Source organism: Onychomys torridus, chromosome 12 (genome assembly GCF_903995425.1).
Source record: "Onychomys torridus chromosome 12, mOncTor1.1, whole genome shotgun sequence".
Lineage (NCBI taxonomy): Eukaryota > Metazoa > Chordata > Mammalia > Rodentia > Cricetidae > Onychomys > Onychomys torridus.
The window spans coordinates 4,769,232-4,790,453 of NC_050454.1; the positions used below are offsets into that span (position 1 = coordinate 4,769,232).

Sequence of the window (21,222 nt, forward strand, 5' to 3'; positions counted from 1 at the left end):
CAGGCCTTAAACCCAACCAGAAAGAGGTTGTTTACTCCCATGACATTCTGGCTAATACCTCACCAACAGGCATGTCTTGACAGGCAGGTCATTGTCTCAACTCTCTGGGATCACATCAGGATAAAGCTGATGATTACTCTCCCCTGGTAGCATACATAGAACCTTCCAGTTTTGAGAAAGCTAGCCAGTAGGGATGAATGTTCTGTGTCTCAAGTGTGTGAGACCATCAGCAATAGGTTCTTACTGTTAAGTTCTGGAGGGTCCAATAGCATTGCCAATAACCGATAATGTTTGGGAGTCTGTGGGACCTCACTGACCAACAACTCCAAAAATAGTAATCCATTCCCCATACTAAGCTTTTTATCTGTTTTCCTGTGGTTTCTAGCAGGGGCATTGTGGCATTGTAGTGTTATGCCATTTAAAATCTCTCTCTCTCTCTCTCTCTCTCTCTCTCTCTCTCTCTCTCTCTCTCTCTCTTTGTGTGTGTGTGTGTGTGTGTGTGTTTGTGTGTGTGTGTGTGTTTCAGGAAGCTTATACAGTAGTCAGTTTCTATATTACTTTTTCAAAATGTCTTTAGCGTTAGCTGTCCTTCCCCACACTCCATCATCTATCATGTCCTCCTGCTCCCTCCATTAAATCCTTCTTGAACCATTATTCCTTTAACCCTTTATATCATTGTATTCTGTCTACCCTCCCTTTAAATCTGCCAGCCATGGATCCTCACTAATTCCTGACCTCTGTGGGCATTCCAAACGGAACACTTGTGGTTTAAATGCATTGGTGATTAACTCTAATTCCCCAGTAATGCCTCAGTGTTGCATTAAGGAAAGAAATCAAAGCACTCCCCCTGGAGTCACTTAACCAAGAACAATTCCAGCTTCTCTCTACCTGCTTCTTCCATCTGCTGACTGGCACAAGAGTCTGAATCTGTGCCCGCTTGGGGAAGGCTGTCTTGTAAATCTGTCTGTCCACGTGTCTGTGTCTGTCCCTGTATGTGTGACTGTGCCTTCTCTCTGTGGGTTTCTTTCCCTAACCGAGGGGCTTCATTTTGTCTTTATTGAACAGCCTAGAAAGCATCACATGGGGAAGGAGTGAGGGATAGTGTGCAGGAATCTTCATCAGAGTTTTACAAGGATGGAATCACTGGCTCCAAATGATCCCAGCTGACCCAGACAAGGATGGGTCAACAAACATCATCATGTATCAAGCAATATCCATCAATGGTTGCTTCCAACCTTTATGACAGATTTTACAAAGCTGCTCTCAATTTCTGTGTTTGCTGCTTTCAGCAAATGATATATGTGCATTGTCTGTGTCAGGGTCATGGAGGAGCACATAACTTAAGATTGCAGCTGTGCATTAGCTTAGGTTGCAAAAGTTGATTACATGGGAAATCCAAGGCAGGGAAGGTTGACTGTTACACTGTTCTCTTAAAAACATATTACTCTTTGTCTACAGATGGTGTTGAGAAGACAAGCTGTTACCAAGATACTAGTGGGTTGGTTCTGCTCTCTTGACAAGGTGTCATGGTCCTTGAAATGGCCCCCTTTTTTTTTTATTGAGACAGAGTTTCTCTGTAGCTTTGCATCTTTCCTGGAACTCACTCTGTAGCCCAAGCTGGCCTCGAACTCACAGAGATCCGCCTGGCTTTGCCTCCCAAGTGCTAGGATTAAAGGCGTGCGCCACCACTACCCTGCCTGAAATGGCTTTTGAACTGAACCTCATACTGTGTTACTGTCTTAGTTAGGGTTTCTATTGCTGTGATGAAACACAATGACCAAAAGCAACTTGGAAAGGGTTTAGTTCACTCACAGTTCCTTATCATCATCAAAAGCAGTGAGGGAAGGAACTCAAGCAGGGCAGGAACCTGGAGGCAAGAACAATGCAGAGGTCATTGAAGGATGCTGCTCATTGGCTTGCTCCATGTGACTTGCTCAGCCTACTTTCTTATAGACCTCAGTACCACCATCCCAAGGATAGCACCATCCACAATTAACTGACTGTCCCCCATCAATCACTAACTAAGAAAATGTTCTGTAGGCCTGATCATATGGAGGCATTTTCTCAGTTGGGGCTCCCTTCTCTCAGATGACTTCAGTTTGGGTCAAGTTGACATAAAACTAGCCAGCACAACTGGCCCTTGTCAGCTTGACACACAAACACATCACTTTCCAATTAGAACCATTCCTTTCTTTTTTGTCCCCAACACAGTACATTAATATTAATATCACAGTATAAAACATAAATAACTTTCAAAGTCTAAGTCTTTATAAATCCTAACACATTAGAAGTTCAGTTAAAAATCCATAATCTCTTTTAAAAGTTCAAAGTCTCTTCATTGTGGCCTCCTACAAAAATTAAAATTAAGCTAAATCTTTTCTTAATTTAAGGGGAAAGAACTAGGACATAGTTTCAATCTGAAAAAAGCAAAACCAAACTTCAACAGTGTAAATAACTCAGTGTTCAGTATCTGAGATTCACTCATAGTCTTCTGGGCTCCTCCAAGGGGTTTGGGTCACTTCTCTGGCTCCACCCTCTGCAACACACACAGTTTGTCTTCTAGGCTCTGGCCGGCTCCACTCCACTGCTGTTGCTGTTTTTGGTGGTCATCCCATGGTACTGGCATCTCCAAAATTCTCGGGTCTTCTGCTGTAACTGGGCTATACTTTCACCAATAGCCTCTTCTAGGCTCTCTTCATGGTGCCAAGCCTCAACTTCTCTCCATGACCCCTTCAGTCCTGGCCCTTCAGCTGCCACTGGAGTACCTTCACCAATGGCCTCTCATGGCCTCTCACAGTGCTACGTGTCAGATGCTTTTCATGAGGAGGAACTCTCAGCTGCTTCTCCAGCACCATGTTTGCCTCTGCGCCATGTCCCACCATGATGATAACGGACTAAACCTCTGAAACTGTCAGCCAGCCCCAATTGTTTTCCTTTATAAGAGTTTCCATGGTCATGGTGTCTCTTTACAGCAATAAAATTTAACTAAGTCAGGGAGGAACAGGTGTGTTTGGCTGTACCAGCTTCCAGCCAACACTCCATATTGCTGTTCATCATCAAAGGAAGTCAGGACAAGAACCCAAATAGGACAGGAACCTGGAGGCAGGAACTGATGCAGAGGACATCGAGGGCTGCTGGTAACTGGCTTGGTTCATATGGCTTGCTCAGCCTGCTTTCTTATAGACCCCAGGACCACCAGCTCAGGGATGGCACCACTTACAATAGGCTGCCCTCGCCCCCATCCATTACTACTTAAGAGAATGCTCTACAGGCTTGCCTGGAGCCTGATCTTATGGAGAAAGACTGAGGTTCAATCGAGGTTCCCTCCTCTCAGATGGCCTTGGCTTATGTCAAGTTGACATAAAACTAACCATGACAGCTATAGCAGCTCTGACAGACTTCATTCTTCATTTACAAGACTTACAATACTGAACCTCCCATTAAGCCTCAGTTTCCTGTCTCGTCCATCTCAGCTCCTTAGGATCTTGTCACCGCTGACTTTCAAAGGTTTTTCTTTAGTCTGAGCATGAGCACTGGCTCCCAGTGAGGCTGACCACAGCCTCAGAGAGTGTAGGCTCTTACCACCTGGAGTCCACCTCTGCTGCTGCACTCATCATTCTCATTGTCATTGCCTGCTCACAGGCACACCCCCATAAGTAGTTCTTCATCTTTCTGTCCCCAACACCCCATACAGAGTTACTGTGTAATTAGCGCGGTTGAATAATTCTTGTCTTATTGAGTACACTATCCCTTATGTTACCTCCCTTTACCTCAACAACAAATTTCATGAATTTTAGTTCCTCCAGGAGAGATGAGAAGGAAATCCTGACTTTGAACCATCACCGGTGTTTACTTGATTCCTAATAATTGATGATTTAGATGCTATGGTTACGGACACAGAAAACTGAGGCTTAGTGAGTTCAGTATCGTAAGTCTTGCAATTGTCTGGAAGCTGGTACAGAGACCCAGAATGCCAAGAAATGTAGAATTAAATCTGATGGTCAAGTTCTACGTGCTGGGGTAGAACAGTGACAGGGCTTCCGAAGACAACATCTAACAAACGCAGCACGGGATGTGGTGGCCAAATGATATGAGAGGGAGTAGGGGAGAGAGGAAGAGTAAGAAGACAACATTCAATATGACATGGAAACGGTGGTCCAGCAGTGTGGGGTGGGGTAAGGTGATGAGAAAGCAATGCTCGACACGACATGGGACACAGTGGGGAAATACTGTGGAGTGGGGCAGAGGGGTGAAGAGAACACTGGATATCATAGAAGCAGAGGAGTGGGTTTGGCCAGGCCGCTTTGGTAAAGATCACCTGGTGGTCAGACAGTCTGGCTTATGTGTCTGGAGCTCTGTGTAAAAGCTTGGAGAGCCATAAAGACTGAGAGTTCATATGTGATTAAAAAAAAAACCAACAACCCAACTTGTGGGGGGAATGAGCTGAGGAGAATCTTGGGCACCCCGAAAATATAATGGATGGATGAGAGAAAGTATCGACAAAGAATACTGCAATGGAGAGGGAAGACAATTAAATATGAAGAGCAGGTTCTGTCCAGTCGCTATATTAGTTCCTGGAAAAAATTAAAAACATAATTGCATATATACTCCAAAGAATCTAAGTCAGCAAACCACAGAAGTACCTACACACCCACGTTTATTATGACACTATTCACAATAGCCAAGTTATGAAACCAGACTAGATACTTATTAACAGATCAACAGATGAAAAAATATGTAATGTGCACACAATGGGATATAGTCAGTCATAAGGAAAAAATGAAATAATGTCATTCACTGCGAAATGGATGGGACTGGAGATCATATTAAGCTAAATAAGTTAGACTAAGTGAAAAGATACCATGTGTGAAATGGAGTTGTTTTTTTTTTTTTGGTTTTTTGTTTTGTTTTGTTTTGTTTTTTAACACAGATATGAAAACAGGAAAGAGGTCACTTGGGGACAAGGGGACCAGTTGTTGGAGGTACAAGAAAAGTTGATTGGTGGATGAATGTGATCAAAATACATGGTATACATGTATGGGAAATATTAGAGTGAAACTCCCTTTTTCAGTTAACAAAACAATTACAGAAAAGGAGGACTATAAAATGTTGCAGACACATGAAGCAGACAAATACAGAAAAGCAGCCAATGTTTTGGTAGTGAAGGATGGCGTGCTGTTGCAGGGGCATAAAAATGAGGTTTCCATGAATTAAAGTAGAAACAAGTCTTGGAAACAAATATAATCTACTCCCTCAGTTCTGAAAGGATAAAAAAATTGCAGTGGTTGGGGGAGGGTGGGTGCCAAGGCAGGGAATGATCTCTCCAGTTAAACATGAAAATGCAGCAATCATTATTTACTGAGAAAAACGAGCTGGTGGAGAAGCTTTTCCTCTGGCAATGTCCCCGCTTGTTTCTCTTCACCTGCACTAGCTGCCTTGCCCTGCATCCACTGCCAGCACTGTTTCCTGCCTCTGATGCTGGGATCAAATGCCCCAGCTTTTCTGACCATCTGAGACACGACCTATCCCCTTGACAGAATTTTGGCAATCTATTTCTAGACACAAAAACCACATTTTAGCAAGAGATGCAGGCTGGCGCCTCTTTCCCCCAATCCTGCCACTCAGTGTTGCCTTGATGCTCCCCTTGATGCTCCCCGGGTAGACAAAGCATGGATGGAAGTCCTCTGGGGAATGCTTGATGCCCAAACCCTTCATGTTCATCTTCCTAGAAGTCACCCTTGATTGTCATTGAGCAATGGCCCCTATGGGAACAAATTCTGTGTAAGCCTAACTGAGCTTAGAACTACTAAGGAACAATTTTAATTAATTTAAGTTGAAACAGCCACATATGGTCAATGGCTAAGCCAGGGACAACGTGTCGTTGACCATGTTGACCATCCAAACCCCTCAATCTACCCCCACTTCCACCACTCCCACCTCCACTCTCAACCCAGCCCTACCATCAGAGTGAGATCCTGAGCCTTTCAGAATGGTAGAAGCTGGATCCCCAGGAAGACTAGGTGACTGTCCCTGTGTACTGGATGGAAGGTAGGGGGTAGCCCTGCTGTCTCCAAGGGGAGCCATGCAGGACAATTAGAGGGAGCTGAAAATGAGCACGAAGATGAGATAGGGTCAAGGTGAGACCTAAGGCTACGAACATAAAGCAAACGGAGGGCTGGAGGTGGAGGCAGAGCAAGAAATGAAGCGGACCAGACAGAACTGTAGAGTTAGGACTCACACCAAAGCCCAGCAAGCTCCCAAAATTCCCATCTTCCTCCCTCCCCCTCATTGCTGCCAAATTAGTAGAGGGACCACGGAGCATCTCCTAGGGCGGACTCCTCATTTGGTAGATGAGTGAGCAGGATGCAGATGACTGGAGTCTTAGATTGAACTTGTGGCAGAAGCAGGAGACCAGAGTCCTTCTCACTCTGAACCCCATGCCCCCTCTCCCCACCCCTAACCAGTTCCCCTAAAGGAAGGCAGAGCGGCCTCGGAAGAACTGCAGATAGACAATAACCAGGCAGAGGGCACCCCAAAACAGACACCAGCGAAATGAGAAGAAGTTGTAGATAAAACCGGCCTGGGCTTTGCTCTTGGAGGCATCGGTGTAGGCGGCCTCCTCCTCCAGCAGCTTCTCGCTGGGCTTCCAGTGCACGATGCCTTCCTGGCAGGCCTCGCAGAACTCGCTGCGGTGCAGCCCGCTGTCCGGCCGGCTGGCCACGTGGATGCGGTACTGGCCACCATCTTCGTCGTAGCACTGCTCGCGCAGGCTGGTGATGAGGTTGTCCACCAGGCCCTCGATGTTCTCCTCCAGCATGCTGGACTCGTCCAGCCGTGAGGTGCCGCACTGGTAGCACAGCTGCTTGAACACGCGCATGCGCACCGAACCAACCCGCTGGGCACGGTCGAGGTGCATGTGGAAGAGGATGACAACATTAGCGGACTGCCAGGTGTGCCAGCACCAGGAACAGTGGAACCTGACGGGAAAGGAAGTGGGAATAGAGCAAGTGAGACTCTCACGGACAGCCAGCCTTGGGGAGCACGGGAAAGAAAAGGCTGGAGCATTAGAGGCTGGAAACAGAAGCGTGATGTTTACCAGGTTGTGGGTTTGTTATCACTGGAGGTCACCAACTACCACCTCTGCCTAGGGACCAGAGTAGCATCCTTAGCAGCCTAGCACTGGAGCCCCTGGGCAACCAGCCAGCGATCATCTGGAAGCTGCCTCCTCCTGTGAGTCCTCTCACAGATTCTGCCCTGCTCCCTGCCTATTACAGAACTACATCTGGTCAACTTGCAAAGAAAGTATGGCTCCCTTTCTCTGCAACTCGTTTCTCATCTGCAAGCTGCAGTGGGATGGTGTATGTGCTGGACTTTGTGCTTAGACATTGTTCTGCAAAGGGGGCCGCAATGTCACCGTCTGACTCCTGAATCTTGCTTGCTCTGAGGAGGTGGCAGGCAAGCTCAGATCCTAGCACATGTAGGGCTGCAATAAGATAGCCAGGAAAGCAGGGGAGATTGGCTGCCTGCAGCAGTCTGGATCAGAGAGAACAGTAAGCTCAGTACTTACATCTTCCCAGAGGCACCCCCTTCGACCAGTCATTTCTAGGCACCGAGGCAGTGCTGGGTGAAAACAGGAAAAGTAGACCTTGTCTCCTCATTTACCTACCCCTAACTTGACCTTCACACAGGCCACATTGTCTAATCTGGACTCCTAAAGCCACAGCCTCAGAAAGCCTAGAGGGAGGTGGCCTGGGGTTCACCTGCCAAGTCCAGCTCCTGTTAGCTTCCCAATAGTGTTGACGTACCCGTGATGGAGCTCTCCTTAACTCCAAGGAGGTCCCTTGTGCCCCTGAAATGACCTCTTGTAAGCCCCTGTTACAAAGGCTTTGGAGGCATTTGCATGTCCACTGGGCTGTTTCTGCCCTCGTTGCTGGCTCTGCCTAAGCCCATTGCACGAAGGCTTCAAAGGACCTCTGATGAAGAACTCAGTTCAATCCAACAGGCACCAACTAGATTCCAAGCACTACTCAGCCACTGTGGAATAGCAGTGACAGCAATCCATCCCCTGACCCCTGCAAGCCACCACCGACAGTATGAGCGTAGAACAATACCCAATGCCACCCGAGACATGATCCAAAGTGAGGAGGAATCTGACTGGTCCTGGATTGGAAGGCTTCCAACTCTCCTCCCCATCCCTGCACAGCGCCAGTGATGTTGGGCCTGAAATTTAATACATCTGAAAGATTAAAAGAGCCTGTGTGCAGAATGACCATGCTTCAGCTCTTCCTGATTCCAGCTAGGACTAAGCCCTGAGGTGAGAAGATCTGTGAGCCTTTGGAGTTGTCCCTAAACTCCAGAAGCCCCACACACCTGTTCCCAGCCTTCTGCACATTGTCCTCCAAGGTTGAAGTTGCTTCGTCTTTACAGTCTCCTACATTGTTTTAAATAAACCAGTCCAGAATTATTTCCCCTCTCCAGAGCCAAACCCCATATCTCCAAAAGTATCCAACATGGGCCAGCATTTTGGGAGAGATGAGGCCAAACGAAGCATAGAAAATAAGAGGGTGCACAGCTACTTAGAGGGGGTAGCCAGCACCCAGCGTCCATAGCAGGAGCCAACACAAACCGATCAACCCATTCTCTGACCTGTGTCAATACAGGTTCCATCTGTTTGTCTGCAAGGCCTGTGGTAAGACTCCAGATGCCCAGTCCCCACCCATAGCCTGCCTCTTTCTGTTCCCACCTTCATGCTGTTCTCTACCCAAGAGGCTTCACATCCATGCATTAGGGGCAACCCAAGTCTCTGCCATGTTTTGTTTGCACCTTCACAACACACCCGCCAGCTGGTCTCCCGTGAATCCAAATGCCCAAAGAGGAGGGCTGGGTAGCTCCTACAGGTGGGCTGGAGGCCATGTGAGCAGGGAACTGGCCCCAGTCCCAAGTCACCAGACTGTAAGAGGGAAATGATGCTGGCTTTAGAAAGCCACAAGGACACTTTGCATGATGGGAGGTGAGAAACACTTAGAAAGTGGCAAGTCTCTTGAGGCAGATGGGAGAGGTGGCCCTGTGGTCATAAGAGTGGGAGAGCCATCCCTGACCCCCACCAACTGCAAGACTCTGGAGAGCAGGCCCCAAACCTCACCAGGACAGCACAATAGAATCAATCCAGTTAGCTCAGGTGTGGGTGAGCCAGCCCTGAAATTGTGAGCATGGGAGAGCTGTCCCCATTACCCATCTGTCTTGTGGCAGCATGGATGCGGGGGTGGGGGGGATAGTTGCCACTCCCCCCCATCAATACCTGGTGCAGATGGGAGAGCTGGCCCTGTGATCATAAGAACAGGAAAGCTCTCCCTGCCCCTCATTAGCTGCAACACTCGGGAGAGCAGTCCCTGCACCTCACCTGGGCAGCACAATAGAGCTGACTCTGTTGGCAGAGATGTGGGTGAGCCAGCCCTGAAGTTGTGACCATGGGAGAGCTGTCCCCCTTTCTCCTCTGGTCAGCCAACCCTACAGCTGTGCAGGCTCAGAACCAGGGTTATGAATTGGCATTCCTCCGCATCCACCCCATCTATGATCTGCTGGAATACGTGAAGGAACCTGACACAGAGACCCAAAGTTACAGGATCTCCACAACACAGGGCAACAACAGGATACCCTGGAAGAGTCCTAGTGAGGACCCAGCATCAATAGTGTAGTAGAAACCAGAGACCTCAAACCAGACCAGACTCTTGGCAATGAACACCTAAAAGTAAAGATACATAGAAAAAGGGGGTTACTGCATGACTCACTGTGTCACACTATAGCTTCCATGATGAGATTTTTTAATTTTCTCCTTTTTTATTTTTTCATTTTTTCTCTTAAATTTTATTTTTTGAGGGGGTGGTACAGGGGTGGAGGGTGGATGTAAAGGAACAGGGAAATGAATGGGATCAAGATACATGATGTAAAAGATGCATAGAATATTTTATTTAAAGGACAACATAAAATGGCAAAAAGCAAAAGGAAAGAAGGAAGGAATCTGGGTAGAAAGTCTAGAGAGAGTCCTGCCTGGGGTCAGCAGTTTTATCTCCCATCCACAGATAGTAAAGTTGGAAGAGTGATGTGCTAAGAACTAAAGTGAACCCCTTGTTTTGCAAATGTGAAAACTGGAGCCAGAGAAAGAAGAGGATACACCCAAGTCCATAGAGCTGTGGAACCAGGTTCTCAAACATACCATTTGCTCAATAACATATCCTGTCTTCAAGTCTAGTTGCATGTGAGTGAGCAGAGGGATGTCAGAGCCCCAAAATACAAGTCCCCTGACTCCTACCTTGGTAGTGCCCATTGCATCTCCTCTCTATTCCAGCTACACCAAGCACCTGGATTTTTAGGGCTCTGAAGCCTTCCCACCCCTGATTTTCTATGAAATCCTGAAGCTCAAATGCAGAGTACAATTTACTCGGAGCAACCGAGGAATCGAAACTGCTGTGGTTAGAAGCAAAGCCTCTGCGGCAGTCCATTCTCTCCTTGTCTTCTCAGCCCAGACTTGGAAAATCTGTGACCCTTCCCATCCCCCCTGGAGGGGGGCACTGCCCACCAGTCTCTCACCTGCCTGAAGCATGCTGCTCCAGGTACTGCTTCCAGCCTGGGCCCAGTTCATTGGGCTTGAGGTTGGGGTCTATGATGAGTTCCCAGCTGTCAGCTGGCTTTGCCACCTCCATCTTCTCGTAGAAGACTTTCTTCCACTCACAAGTGGTCAGGCTGGTGGACATGGTCCCGTTGGCCTGGATGGAAATGTGAGCTCAGTCTGAGGAAGAAAAAGCTTGGATAGATCGATGCAGCCTGGGCAGTCTCTGTGGTCCAAAAAGCCTTACCCACAAGACCCAGCTCCTTCTGCTGTCACCCTGGAAGCTGTTGCTATGACAGCCAGGCAGGTACCAGGAGCCAGAGCTATGGAGGAAGAAAGTCCCAAGTGAGAGTTCCAGGGTCCTGAGCTAGACTATAGAAGTAAACTGAACAGTAATACTGACCAGATAAAGAAAGTGAGTAGGAGGTGAGCCCCAGCCCAAACTGCCCAGGGCTGACAGAGGTCCCCAGAGGACAAAGGTTATGTGGCAGCCCTGTTCACCCCACTGATCTTCCATATTTTCTCCAGCCATGTGCTATGGCAACTGTGACACCCTAGGGAGCCCAGGAGAAACAGGATGGAGGTGAGGGACCTGATGCTCCCACACTCCTGATGCGCTGTGACCACTGTTCACTGTGTGCCAGGCACAGGCTATTTGACCTGTGCATTAGCCGCGACAGACCAGGAAACAGGCTTAGATAACCCCCAAGAGCTTACCCACAATTCAGATCCGGTTCTTCCTAAATGATACCTATCCTTTTGATTATTGCAAGAGTATAAAGCTTCTAACGGTGATTAATGCAGCAATTCACTGGAGAATTCTCAGTTCGGTTGGTGAAACAGAACACACCATGAAATCCACAATGGTGGCAATTCAGACTACGCGGTTGCTACATTCACTCCATGCTCCCCAGGCTCACTGGTAGGGGAGCTATTTCCTTCTGAGCTGCAGGCTGCCACTGCCTCAGCTGCTGCAGAGCAGACAACAGAGCACCTCAGCTCCCTGATGCCCAAACTGAATTCTTCAGAGACTAGAGGGGACTTAACTCTATATTTGCATAATCCAGGGAAGGTGACCCCGCCCCCTGAAAGGGGAGCCAGTCTCAGGCAGGAAGAGCACCAGAGGATGTGGTATTCTACCTGGACTCTGCCCAGAGTGCTGTGAGGTTTCCCTGATGCCTGTAGTCCATGACCTGCCAGTTCTTTAACCTGAAGCTTCTGCTCCCTGGAACCGTGGAGACGGCAAAAGTAGGCAGACTCAAGAGGGTTGCAGGAGCTGCGAGTTATCGTTGCTACAAGGTTCCAGATTTGTTCTGTACCTCCATATGGTTTCCATGTGGGGTGAGGTTGGGAGCAGTGACACTGGCTGTCCTTCAGATTAGAGAAGTGTCCCTTCCCTATGTGTTAACCACGGAAAGGACAAAGCTGTATTGTAAAGCCATGAAGAACTACTGACTTCCGGTTTCTCTCTTGGCCCCAACTCAAACCCCTACACACCAGCCCTCCTTCCATCTCTTTTTACTTTTACTTTTATTTTTATTTATTTCCTTTTTGTAAAGGTCTCCCTGGTTGGCCTGGAACTCACTATGTAGAACACACTGGCCTGAAACTCACAGAGATCCCCCTGCCTCTGCCTCTCAAGTGCTGGGATTAAAGGCTTGGGCCACCGCATCCAACCCAAATCTCTTCATAGTGAATCAGGACAACTGGGGTCTAGAAATGGGTGAGGACTCCCAAAAAGAACTCTGGGCTGGTGGTTCACTGAGGAATCTCCTATAATCAGCTACAGAGCAGGTGACATGCAGGACCCATGATTTCCCAGGAACTGAAAGAAGCTGAGAGATCTGGCCTGGCCTAGAGCTGCATGCCATGGTCTGAGGCATCCTCTGCCATTGTTCCCAGACCAAATGACAAAGGAAAAGCAAAAGGACAGTGAGAATATCCAGGGTTCCTCTGTTTTGCTTCACTTTGTTTTTCTCTAAGATGATGCAATCCCCTTAGGCACAGGATCACACTTCAGTTAGAGGGAAGTCCTCTAAGCAGAAACCAATGTCATTCATCTTTCTAGACAACAGTGCTCTTTGCGCTGGGAAGTCCTGCTTGGGATCCCATCAATGAGTGCAGGAATTACTACACAGTGAGTGTAGCCATCACTACACAGTGAGTGTAGCCATCACTACACAGTGAGTGTGGCCATCACTACATCAATCAGTCTTCTCAGTGTGGTGCTGGGCTGCACCATTAAGAAGCTCTCCATGTGGGCACATTGCTCACTGGCAGCTCACGGTTCAGAGCCGCCTTAGCATCACTCTGGGGGATATTCTTTAAAAGGAACTAATTTCAGCCTTAATAAAATAACACTGTCCACCTATATCCCACAAGCCAAACACACCACTCTTGTATTCTTCTATGAAAAGTCAAGTAATAAATACTTGTGTGAAAGGTTCATTATTCAGATTTGACCTGTTAGAACACTATAGGACACATCAGTGTGGAACCAAACGAGGCAAAGAGTTGGGAAATATGTAAATCAGAATCACCTGGGAACCGCTTCCCAGAGATTTCAGCGCATGTTCTTCAGGGAACACAATCTCCCTCCACCAGCTCCGTGCTGGGCTGAATCCCACCACAGCTGGTCACTATTACTGACAGGCAGGAGATAAGCCATGGGGTACCCCAAGTTCAAGTAAAATAACTCAATGGCTCATGGTATCTCTAAACAAATCCAGGGAAACAAAAGCTGTATAATACCTTCCTGTCTCCAAGTTCAAAGAACCTTAGCAGGTCCTTGCTGAACGCTTTTCAAGTTATTTTGGAAGACTTCCCCATCCACAGCCCCCAGTTCACTGTGGTCCACGATCCAGTCCAGGTGGAAATGACTGTTGAGTCTTAGGATAGGTCACCTGGTCAGAGCAGTTGACAGGCTGTCCAACAGTGGTGCCTAGGGAAGAGGGCATGTTGCCTGCATTGTCCTTTCATCAGTGAGCAACAGCCAGAGCAAACCTGAGCTGGCCGCATCCTATCCACCACAAATATTCCAGGGTTTGAGCTCCTCCTGCGTTCCTCCAGCCCCTGGAGGCTCATAACAACTTATGGCTAGACAAAAATCAAGAGTTCTGGTGTGCACTTACAAGTAAGGGTTACTAAGGATAATGACGCTATACTGTATGTTTCAAAAGCTGGAAAATTATCTTGAATATTCCCACTATAAATAAGTAATAAATTCTTGAGGAAATAGATGTTTGTCCTAATTTTAGTATTATAAAGTATATATATGTATCTAAAAATCACATAATACCCTCAAATAATTTTTAATTTTCATGTGTTTATTTAAATCAATTATATTTTTTTTAAAGCAGACTATCTGGTTTATGGATATGTCTCAGTGGTAGAACACTTGCCTAGATAAATAAGGCCCAAGCTTGATCTCTAGGACCCTTACAAAAAAAGAGAGTGACCACAATCTATCTAGTCACACTGTATTAGTTTTCTTTTGTTATGGTCAAACACCATGTCCAAGGCAGCTTAGAAGAGGAAGGGTTTATTTGGGCCTACAGTTCCAGACATGATGGCCATGTGAAGGCGTGGCAGCAAGAACAGGAAACATCTTGAATCTCAAGCATGAAACATAGAATTAGAGATGGCTCAAATCTTTTAATTCCCAAAGCCCACTCAAGTAATGCCCTTCCTCCATTAAGGCCACATCTCCTAAACCTCCAAAACAGTGTTATTAACTGGGGACTAAATATTCAAATGCCTGAGACAATGGGGGAATGCCTCATTGATCCTAGCCATCACTTACACCTAGGCAGAGACCCAGTAAAGGATCATCGCTCTACTTACAAGTGAAAACAAAAGATTAGGGAGGAAGAATGGGAAGCTCGGACAAGGACAGACAGCAGGAGTTGAATGAGAAGCAAGATACTTTGAGCAGGTGCAGCTGGCTCTAAGTTGAGGGACTCCATTAAGTTTCCTTGACTATATCGGATGCTGCTAGTTGATCTGGATGTTATACACACAAATAATTACGATTCCACTCTGGGACAATCCCAGGCATCTTGGCTTAGGGAAGGGATAGAGAGGGTAGCTTGTGCTAGCTTTTCAAGCATTCATTCTAAAATGACGCCAGCCACTTCCTGTGCTGATTTGGATGAGAAACATACCACATAGGCTCGTTATTTAAATCCTTGGTCCCTAGTTGATAGTTTTAGGAAATGCAGTCTTGCTGGAGAAAATATGTCACCTGGGAAGGACTTTAAAGGTTTATAGTCTTAGTCTGCTTCTTGCTGTCTCTCTCTCTCTCCCTCTCTCTTGTATATGTATAAGTGGGATTGTCATCAACCAGCTGCTGCTCTTGCTCTACACTTTCCCTGACTGTTATCATGCCTTCTTGACCAATGATAGACTCTGTCTCTCTGGAAGCACAAGCTAAGATTAGGATTATGGTATTTTATCTCAGCAACTAAAAGGTTCCCCACCAGAAGTGGCAAGCTTGACAAAACAGTGGAATGACCTTGTAAAGATGAAGTTACTGCACCAATTAGGTGCAGTACCCTGTCTGTCTGGGGCCGGGCCCTCCAGAAAGTGGTCTGTGCTTTGAATTAGCAACCAGCACATGGTAATATTTCCCCTATAGCCAGATGCACAGGCCAGGAACCACAGGGTAGAAATGGAAGTGGTCTCCAGTCAGGTAAATGATAACCCACTTGGAAAATTTCTGTTTTCTGAACTTACATTCTGTTGGCCTGGAACCAGCATTGCCCTTAAGCCAATAGACTAAGAAAGTAATAACAGTGGAGGAAGACTATGTCTGGAGTTTAGGAAATCCTTTAGGGTGTTACTGTATCCTGTGATGAAATTGGGTGAATTACAGCAACCCAATCCAGGCAGGATGACAAAGTGTTCACACCCTTCAGGAAGGGAGGTCTGGGTCACTCCTCCAGGACAAGAACCAAGACCTGCTGAGGTGCTTTCTGAGGGTGGAGGAAATTCTGAAGGGGTGGTGGAGGAAGATAGTTATATAAATATCAACTGAAGACACACAGCCAGGTGCAAAAACGAAGACAGTTATTCACACGAGTGTTTCTGTCTTACTTTGTATTTCTGCATAGAAACACATATATTAACCTGATAGTTGTATTTTCTCTTTTATATTTCATTATTGTGATATGTAACATCAGTTACAGCTAGTATCAGTGGTTAAGTGTTGCAAGTCTGTATTATCACATTTAAGTTATGAGACACTAAAAGACTAAGCACTCCTCCAGTGACTTGGCCACCTTTTCTAAAGTACATAGTGTGCCTATGGTTGTATTTGGAATAATGGTATTAGGATTGGTGAAATTATGATCTGGCTATTGTTTTCTTTGGAAATTAAACATGACATAAGGAGATGTGATTGGGTGTCAACTTGGTAAGGGGTGGACTTGTGATGACTCATTTTGCTTGTCAACCTGACTAGACCTGGAATCAACTAAAATATAAGCTGCTGGGCACTTTGGTAAGGGACTTCTTGACCAGGCTCTTTGAAGTGATAAGGCCCATCCTAACTCTGAGTGCCACATTTTAGTGGCAGCCCAGATAAAAGGGAATGTATGGTCGGTTTGAATGCATTAATGATGAACTCTGAATCACCAATAACATGCCAGTGTCACATTAAGGAAAGAGATCAAAGTATTGTCCTTTGGGGTCATTTAATTGAGACAGCCCAGATCTGAATTCTCTGCTTTGCTCCCCTCACACCCCCTGCCCTGTCTTTTGTCCTCCACCAGTCTGTTGTACAAGTCTGCATCTGTGCCTGATAGAAGGCCATGTTGTGGATCTCTCCCATATCTATGTCTGTGTCTATCCATGTCCATTGTTCACATCCATGTCTGTCTGTGTCTGTGACTTTGTCTGTCTGTGTCCATGTCTGTCTATGTCTGTATCTGTCCATGTCCATGTCTGTTGTCCACATCTATGTCTGTCTGTGTCTGTGTCTGTTTGTATCTGTGTGTATGTCTGTGTGTGTCCCTAACAAAGGGCTTCGGTCTGTATTTATCAAACAGCACAGAAAGCATCACTTGGGAAGGAATGAGGAATTCTTCGCAGAAATTGGTAGCAGTTTTATAAAGGATTAAGTCACTGCCTCCAACTGGCCCAGATAATAAACAGTATTACAAATGCTTTATTAAGCAACATCTGTATGCTATATTCAACAGTCATAGTGGATATTCATTTTATATGATTGCTTTTTTAATCTCTATTTTTGCTGTTTTTGGCAAATGATTAGAACATGCATGCATTACTCTCGTCATGGGCATGGAAGAGTACATAATTTAAGATTACAGCTATGCATTAGCTTAGGTTGTAAAAGCTGATTAAATGAAGGATAAAAAGGAAGTCAGGTGAGTTATTAAATTGTTCTCTTTAAAGGCAGGTTAAACAAACAGGCTGAGCATACAGTAGGATAGCAGTCATAGTTCTTAAGAGACCTCCAGGTTCATTAACAACTCTGGCTGTGAGGTTCAGTAAAAAAAATTCCAATCTCTTAGAATTCAAGAGATGTTTTCTCTCATAATGCATCACCACAGAGCTGGAAGGATGCTACAAACCAGGATAGGCATAAGTAAAGAAAATGTATTCTGCCGTTGTAGGGGCTGTGAAGTTCATTGTCAAGGGGCTAGGAGCTAGTGCTGAGCTCTCTCTTTTAGAAGAAACACACTCTCAGCAACAAGCTCAGTTTGAGAGAAAACCACTAATCCCCGTGAGTCTTCATGATCTAAGCATCCCAGTTGTTAACGTGTAGTGTTAGGGAGGAAGTTTCTAGCATAGGAACTCATTCACAATAGCAGCTGCCTTTGTTGTAAAGTCCAGAGTCTGTTAATAAGGAAAACTAGGGAGCCCAGGCTGGCTGAAGACACCCATAGGCTGCAAGGCGCTGCATGGATAGGTGCCATTATGAGCAAATACATGGTGGAGAAATGGGAGAGAAAGAAAAGGGGACTGGTTCATGTGCTGTGGAAAGAGACAGAACTGGAGAAGCAGGAGCAGTAAGGAACAGGCTGATATGAGTGGCTTGCTGTTCAGGGCCCTGATGATGTCCAGGCCTGGGTTGTTGGCAAGGGCCATGTCTGGGTCCATGGCCCTACCCCAGCCAGGGTCTGTGTTGACATCTGTGGCCCATGTTGCCACCTAAGGACATAAGGCTGTCTGTCCAGAGTCTGGGCCAACATCTGTGGCCATATTAGTGTCCAAGAGCCATGCTGCAGCTATACCATACCGATCTGAGTGGCCTGTGCCAGCACCTAGGGCCAGGCTGACATCCAGGCCTGAGCTACCACAGCCAAGGTCTAGGTTGATATCCATGGATACTGTTACCATTGAAGGCTGTGCAGATATCTGGGGTCTGGGTTGCCACCTGGGGACATTTTGGAATACAAGGACCATGCTGCTTCTAGGGCCATGCTGATCTGAGTAGCCTGAGCTGCCATCTATGGCCATGTGATATCTGGGCCTCAGCTGGGATCTGTGTTGATGTTGGTGGCCTGTGTTGCCACCAAGGGCCACATGGATTCCCAGAGTCTGGGCCACCATCCGTGGCCATGCTGGTGTCTTTAAGCCATGTTGCTTCCAGGGCCATGCTGATCTGAGTGGCCTGCACTGCCACCTGGGGCAATGGTGTCATCTGGGCCGGAGCTGCTGCTAAGGGTCATGTCTGGGTCTATGTCTCTACACCAGCCAGGATCTGAGTTGATGTCCATGGCTCCTGTTACCACTGAGGGCCATGCAGATGCTCAGGGTCTGGTCAGCCACCTCAGACCATGTTGATGTCTGAGAGCCATGCTGATGCCAGGCCTATACTGATCTGGGTGGCCTGCACTGCCACTGGGGGCATGGTGACCTCCAGGCCCCAAGTGCTGCTGAGGACCATGTCTTGGACTGCCAGTGATCCAACTGCATCTGGGGTCTTTGTTGATCTCTGTGGCCCATGTTACCACAGAGAGCCACAAGAACTGTGCATGTTGAAATCTGAGGGCCATGCTGAGCTGGCATCAACCTTCACTTGCCCTGGGAGAGCTGGCCCTGCCTCTCACTGGCCACTGCAACAGGAGAGCTAGCCCAGCTCCTCACTGGAAAGCTGGTCTAACACTCAGGAGAGATAGCCCAACCCCTCACCACCAGGGTGAGAGAGCTGACCCTGATGGCATGGACATAGAAGAGCTGGCTCCACCCCTTGTCTGAGGGGGGTGGTCCCAGCAGCCCAGACTGACCAAATCAGCTACCACCCACAACCACATCCAGGGCTTTGAGTAGACCCACCCCAACATCTACCTCATCTATGACTTGCAGGAGTGTGGCAAGAGGCTGGTCCTGTGGAACCATTTTAGCAGGATCTCCATGACCTGGACAACAGCAGGATACTGGGGAATGAGTTTCAGTGAAGTTCCAGTATTGAGGGTGTACCAGAAGCCAGAGGCCTTGAACCAAATCAAAAACCCATTGCAATGAACATTTGCCAGTCAAGCTGAGTGGACAAAAGCATATACTGCATGACACACACTACAGCTCCCAGTGCCACTGAGATGGATGAAGAGGGGCTGGAGAGGTGGGAAAGATGGAGGAGTGAAGTGCTTTGTTTGTTTGCTTGTTTTTAATTAATATTTTTTAAAATTTTCTTTTGGGAGAGAGTGCTGTAGGGGTGAAGGGCAGAGGTGGAGGGACAGGGAAATGAGCAGGGTCGGGGTGCATAATGTGAAATTCCCAAAGAATCAATAAAAAATTATGTTTAAAAAATAAAAAAGAGAAAGCTTGGACAGAATTATACAAGAAACTCCTGAGAAGAACACAGGACAAGCAAGGAACACCCGATCTCGATTCAATGGGAAACAGCTACAGGTAGGGGGCAGAAGGTCAGACAGTAATATGTAAATGTGGATATAGAGTGGGATGTGGGTGACATGAAAAACCAATGCAGGCCCTAGCTCACTACAAGCAGAGTGAATTTTCATTCCAATATGACCCAGCATCAATGAGTCTACTTTCTACACACACCCAAGTTTCTCCAGTTAAGGAACTAGGAGCCATTGGAAAACTCAGATGAAGAATCCCTCATTGACACTGTTGTTGGTCAGTGTTGCCTGCTGGCTAGCACCCCACCAAGACATGGGACGATGGCGCCTGCACATGGCGTCTCCATGTGGCCTGGGTTCTAGCTGCTAGTGTTCCAAGAGAATGCACGTCTCCCACAGAAGCAATGTGTCCTTTTATGACCTAGTCTCAGAAGCCACATCCTCTGTTGCCCAGATTCAAGGCAAAGGAATGGAGAATCCCATATTGGCATACATGGAAAGACAGAGTTATGTTAGAGAAAGAAAACATCAGTCTGGAAACAATGTGGTGATTATTTCAGGTGGTTCACATTGTCATGGCTGGTAGGGAAGCTAAAGATGCTTCTCAAAGACTGAGACATACAGTTACCCTTAGAGAATGAGAAGCTAACAAGCTTCTCTTCCTGAGAAGAGAACTACAAATGAAATAATCTAGAACCATTTGTATTCCTTATCATTTGGTTTGCTGGGTTAAAACAGAAACAGTCAAAATGGAGACCTGGAAGAAATACAGATGCCATTCCTTTTTATAGCACACAAGAGTTAAGAAGTCTTAAAGGTGACATGAAGTCTCTGAATTGATTTAATCCTCAGGTACATGACCACATCTGCCCGTCAATAACAGGATGCATTGGTTGATTGTTTCCTGTAGTTTCTTGTCTTGGCTGGTGCTTACCATGTTTCCTTGACACGCTCACTCTGATTTCTGGTCTAATTCTTTGAAACTTTGGGCTCCTCTGAAGAATATGGATTTATCACACACTCCACTCCATTGTCTAATAAAATTCCATGAAATGTTCTTTGTTCACTCTTAGTTAAAACTTGTGACATTAAGTGTTACAAGGAAATGGAGAAATAGTTGACAATGTTTACATTGGAGAACAATTAAAATTACTTGTGAGAGTGAGAATATTAAATTTCTTAATGAGATTTTACAAGTTTTTGTGGCCTATTCAGTGGAGCTCATGTAGACTAGAAATAGATCTAGTGTGCTCATAAGTCTGTATTAGTATACCACGTTTATGAAATGAACAAAGACGGTGCTGTGATTTGAACCTGTCCCTCAAAAGTCATGTCTCAGAATATTAATCCACAATGGAAGAATGTTGGGAGATGGGCCAAATCAGAGATGATTGGGTGGTCATTTGGCTTTGCTCTCTTGAAGGAACTAATTTTATGAGAGTAGATAAATAGATTAGTTATCATGAGAGTAGCCTTGTTATAAAAAGTTCAGAACCTGGAGAGATAGCTCAGTGGTTAAGAGAATGTACTTCTCTTGAAGAGGAAGAGAACTCAGTTCCCAGCACCTACATTGGGCAATCACCACAGGCTTTAAGTCCAGAGCCAGGAGACACTGTATCTTCTGCTGGCCTCTGTGGTCACTGCAGTTACACGCACACACCCACCTACCCACACACAAAAGACAAAAATTTGTTTGGTCATGGTGGCATATGTTTGCAGTCCCAGCACTCAGACAGGCAGGAGGATCACCGAGTTCAAGGCCAGCCTGATCTACATAGTGAGATC

The 21,222-nt window shown here is 46.5% G+C and overlaps 1 protein-coding gene across 1 annotated transcript; it reads right to left on the reverse strand.

Moving 5' to 3' along the window:
* Window positions 1-6,469: 6,469 nt before the first annotated feature.
* Rtp2 (receptor transporter protein 2) lies at window positions 6,470-11,464 on the reverse strand. The gene is made up of 3 exons (XM_036204201.1): window positions 11,324-11,464; window positions 10,588-10,929; window positions 6,470-6,977 (listed from the first exon to the last, which is right to left on the reverse strand). The coding sequence occupies exons 2-3, from the start codon at window positions 10,749-10,751 to the stop codon at window positions 6,470-6,472; spliced, it is 672 nt and encodes a 223-aa protein (XP_036060094.1). The 5' UTR covers window positions 10,752-10,929; window positions 11,324-11,464.
* Between the last annotated feature and the right edge of the window lie 9,758 nt (window positions 11,465-21,222).

What these genes read in the sequence shown, in the direction of transcription:
- Rtp2 (XM_036204201.1), bottom strand. Translation starts at nt 10,751, where the DNA reads ATGTCCACCAGCCTGACCACTTGTGAGTGGAAGAAAGTCTTCTACGAG. An exon ending in GAGCAGCATGCTTCAGGCAG is followed by an intron (nt 6,978 to 10,587) that starts GTGAGAGACTGG and finishes CTTTCCCGTCAG; the next exon opens with GTTCCACTGTTCCTGGTGCT.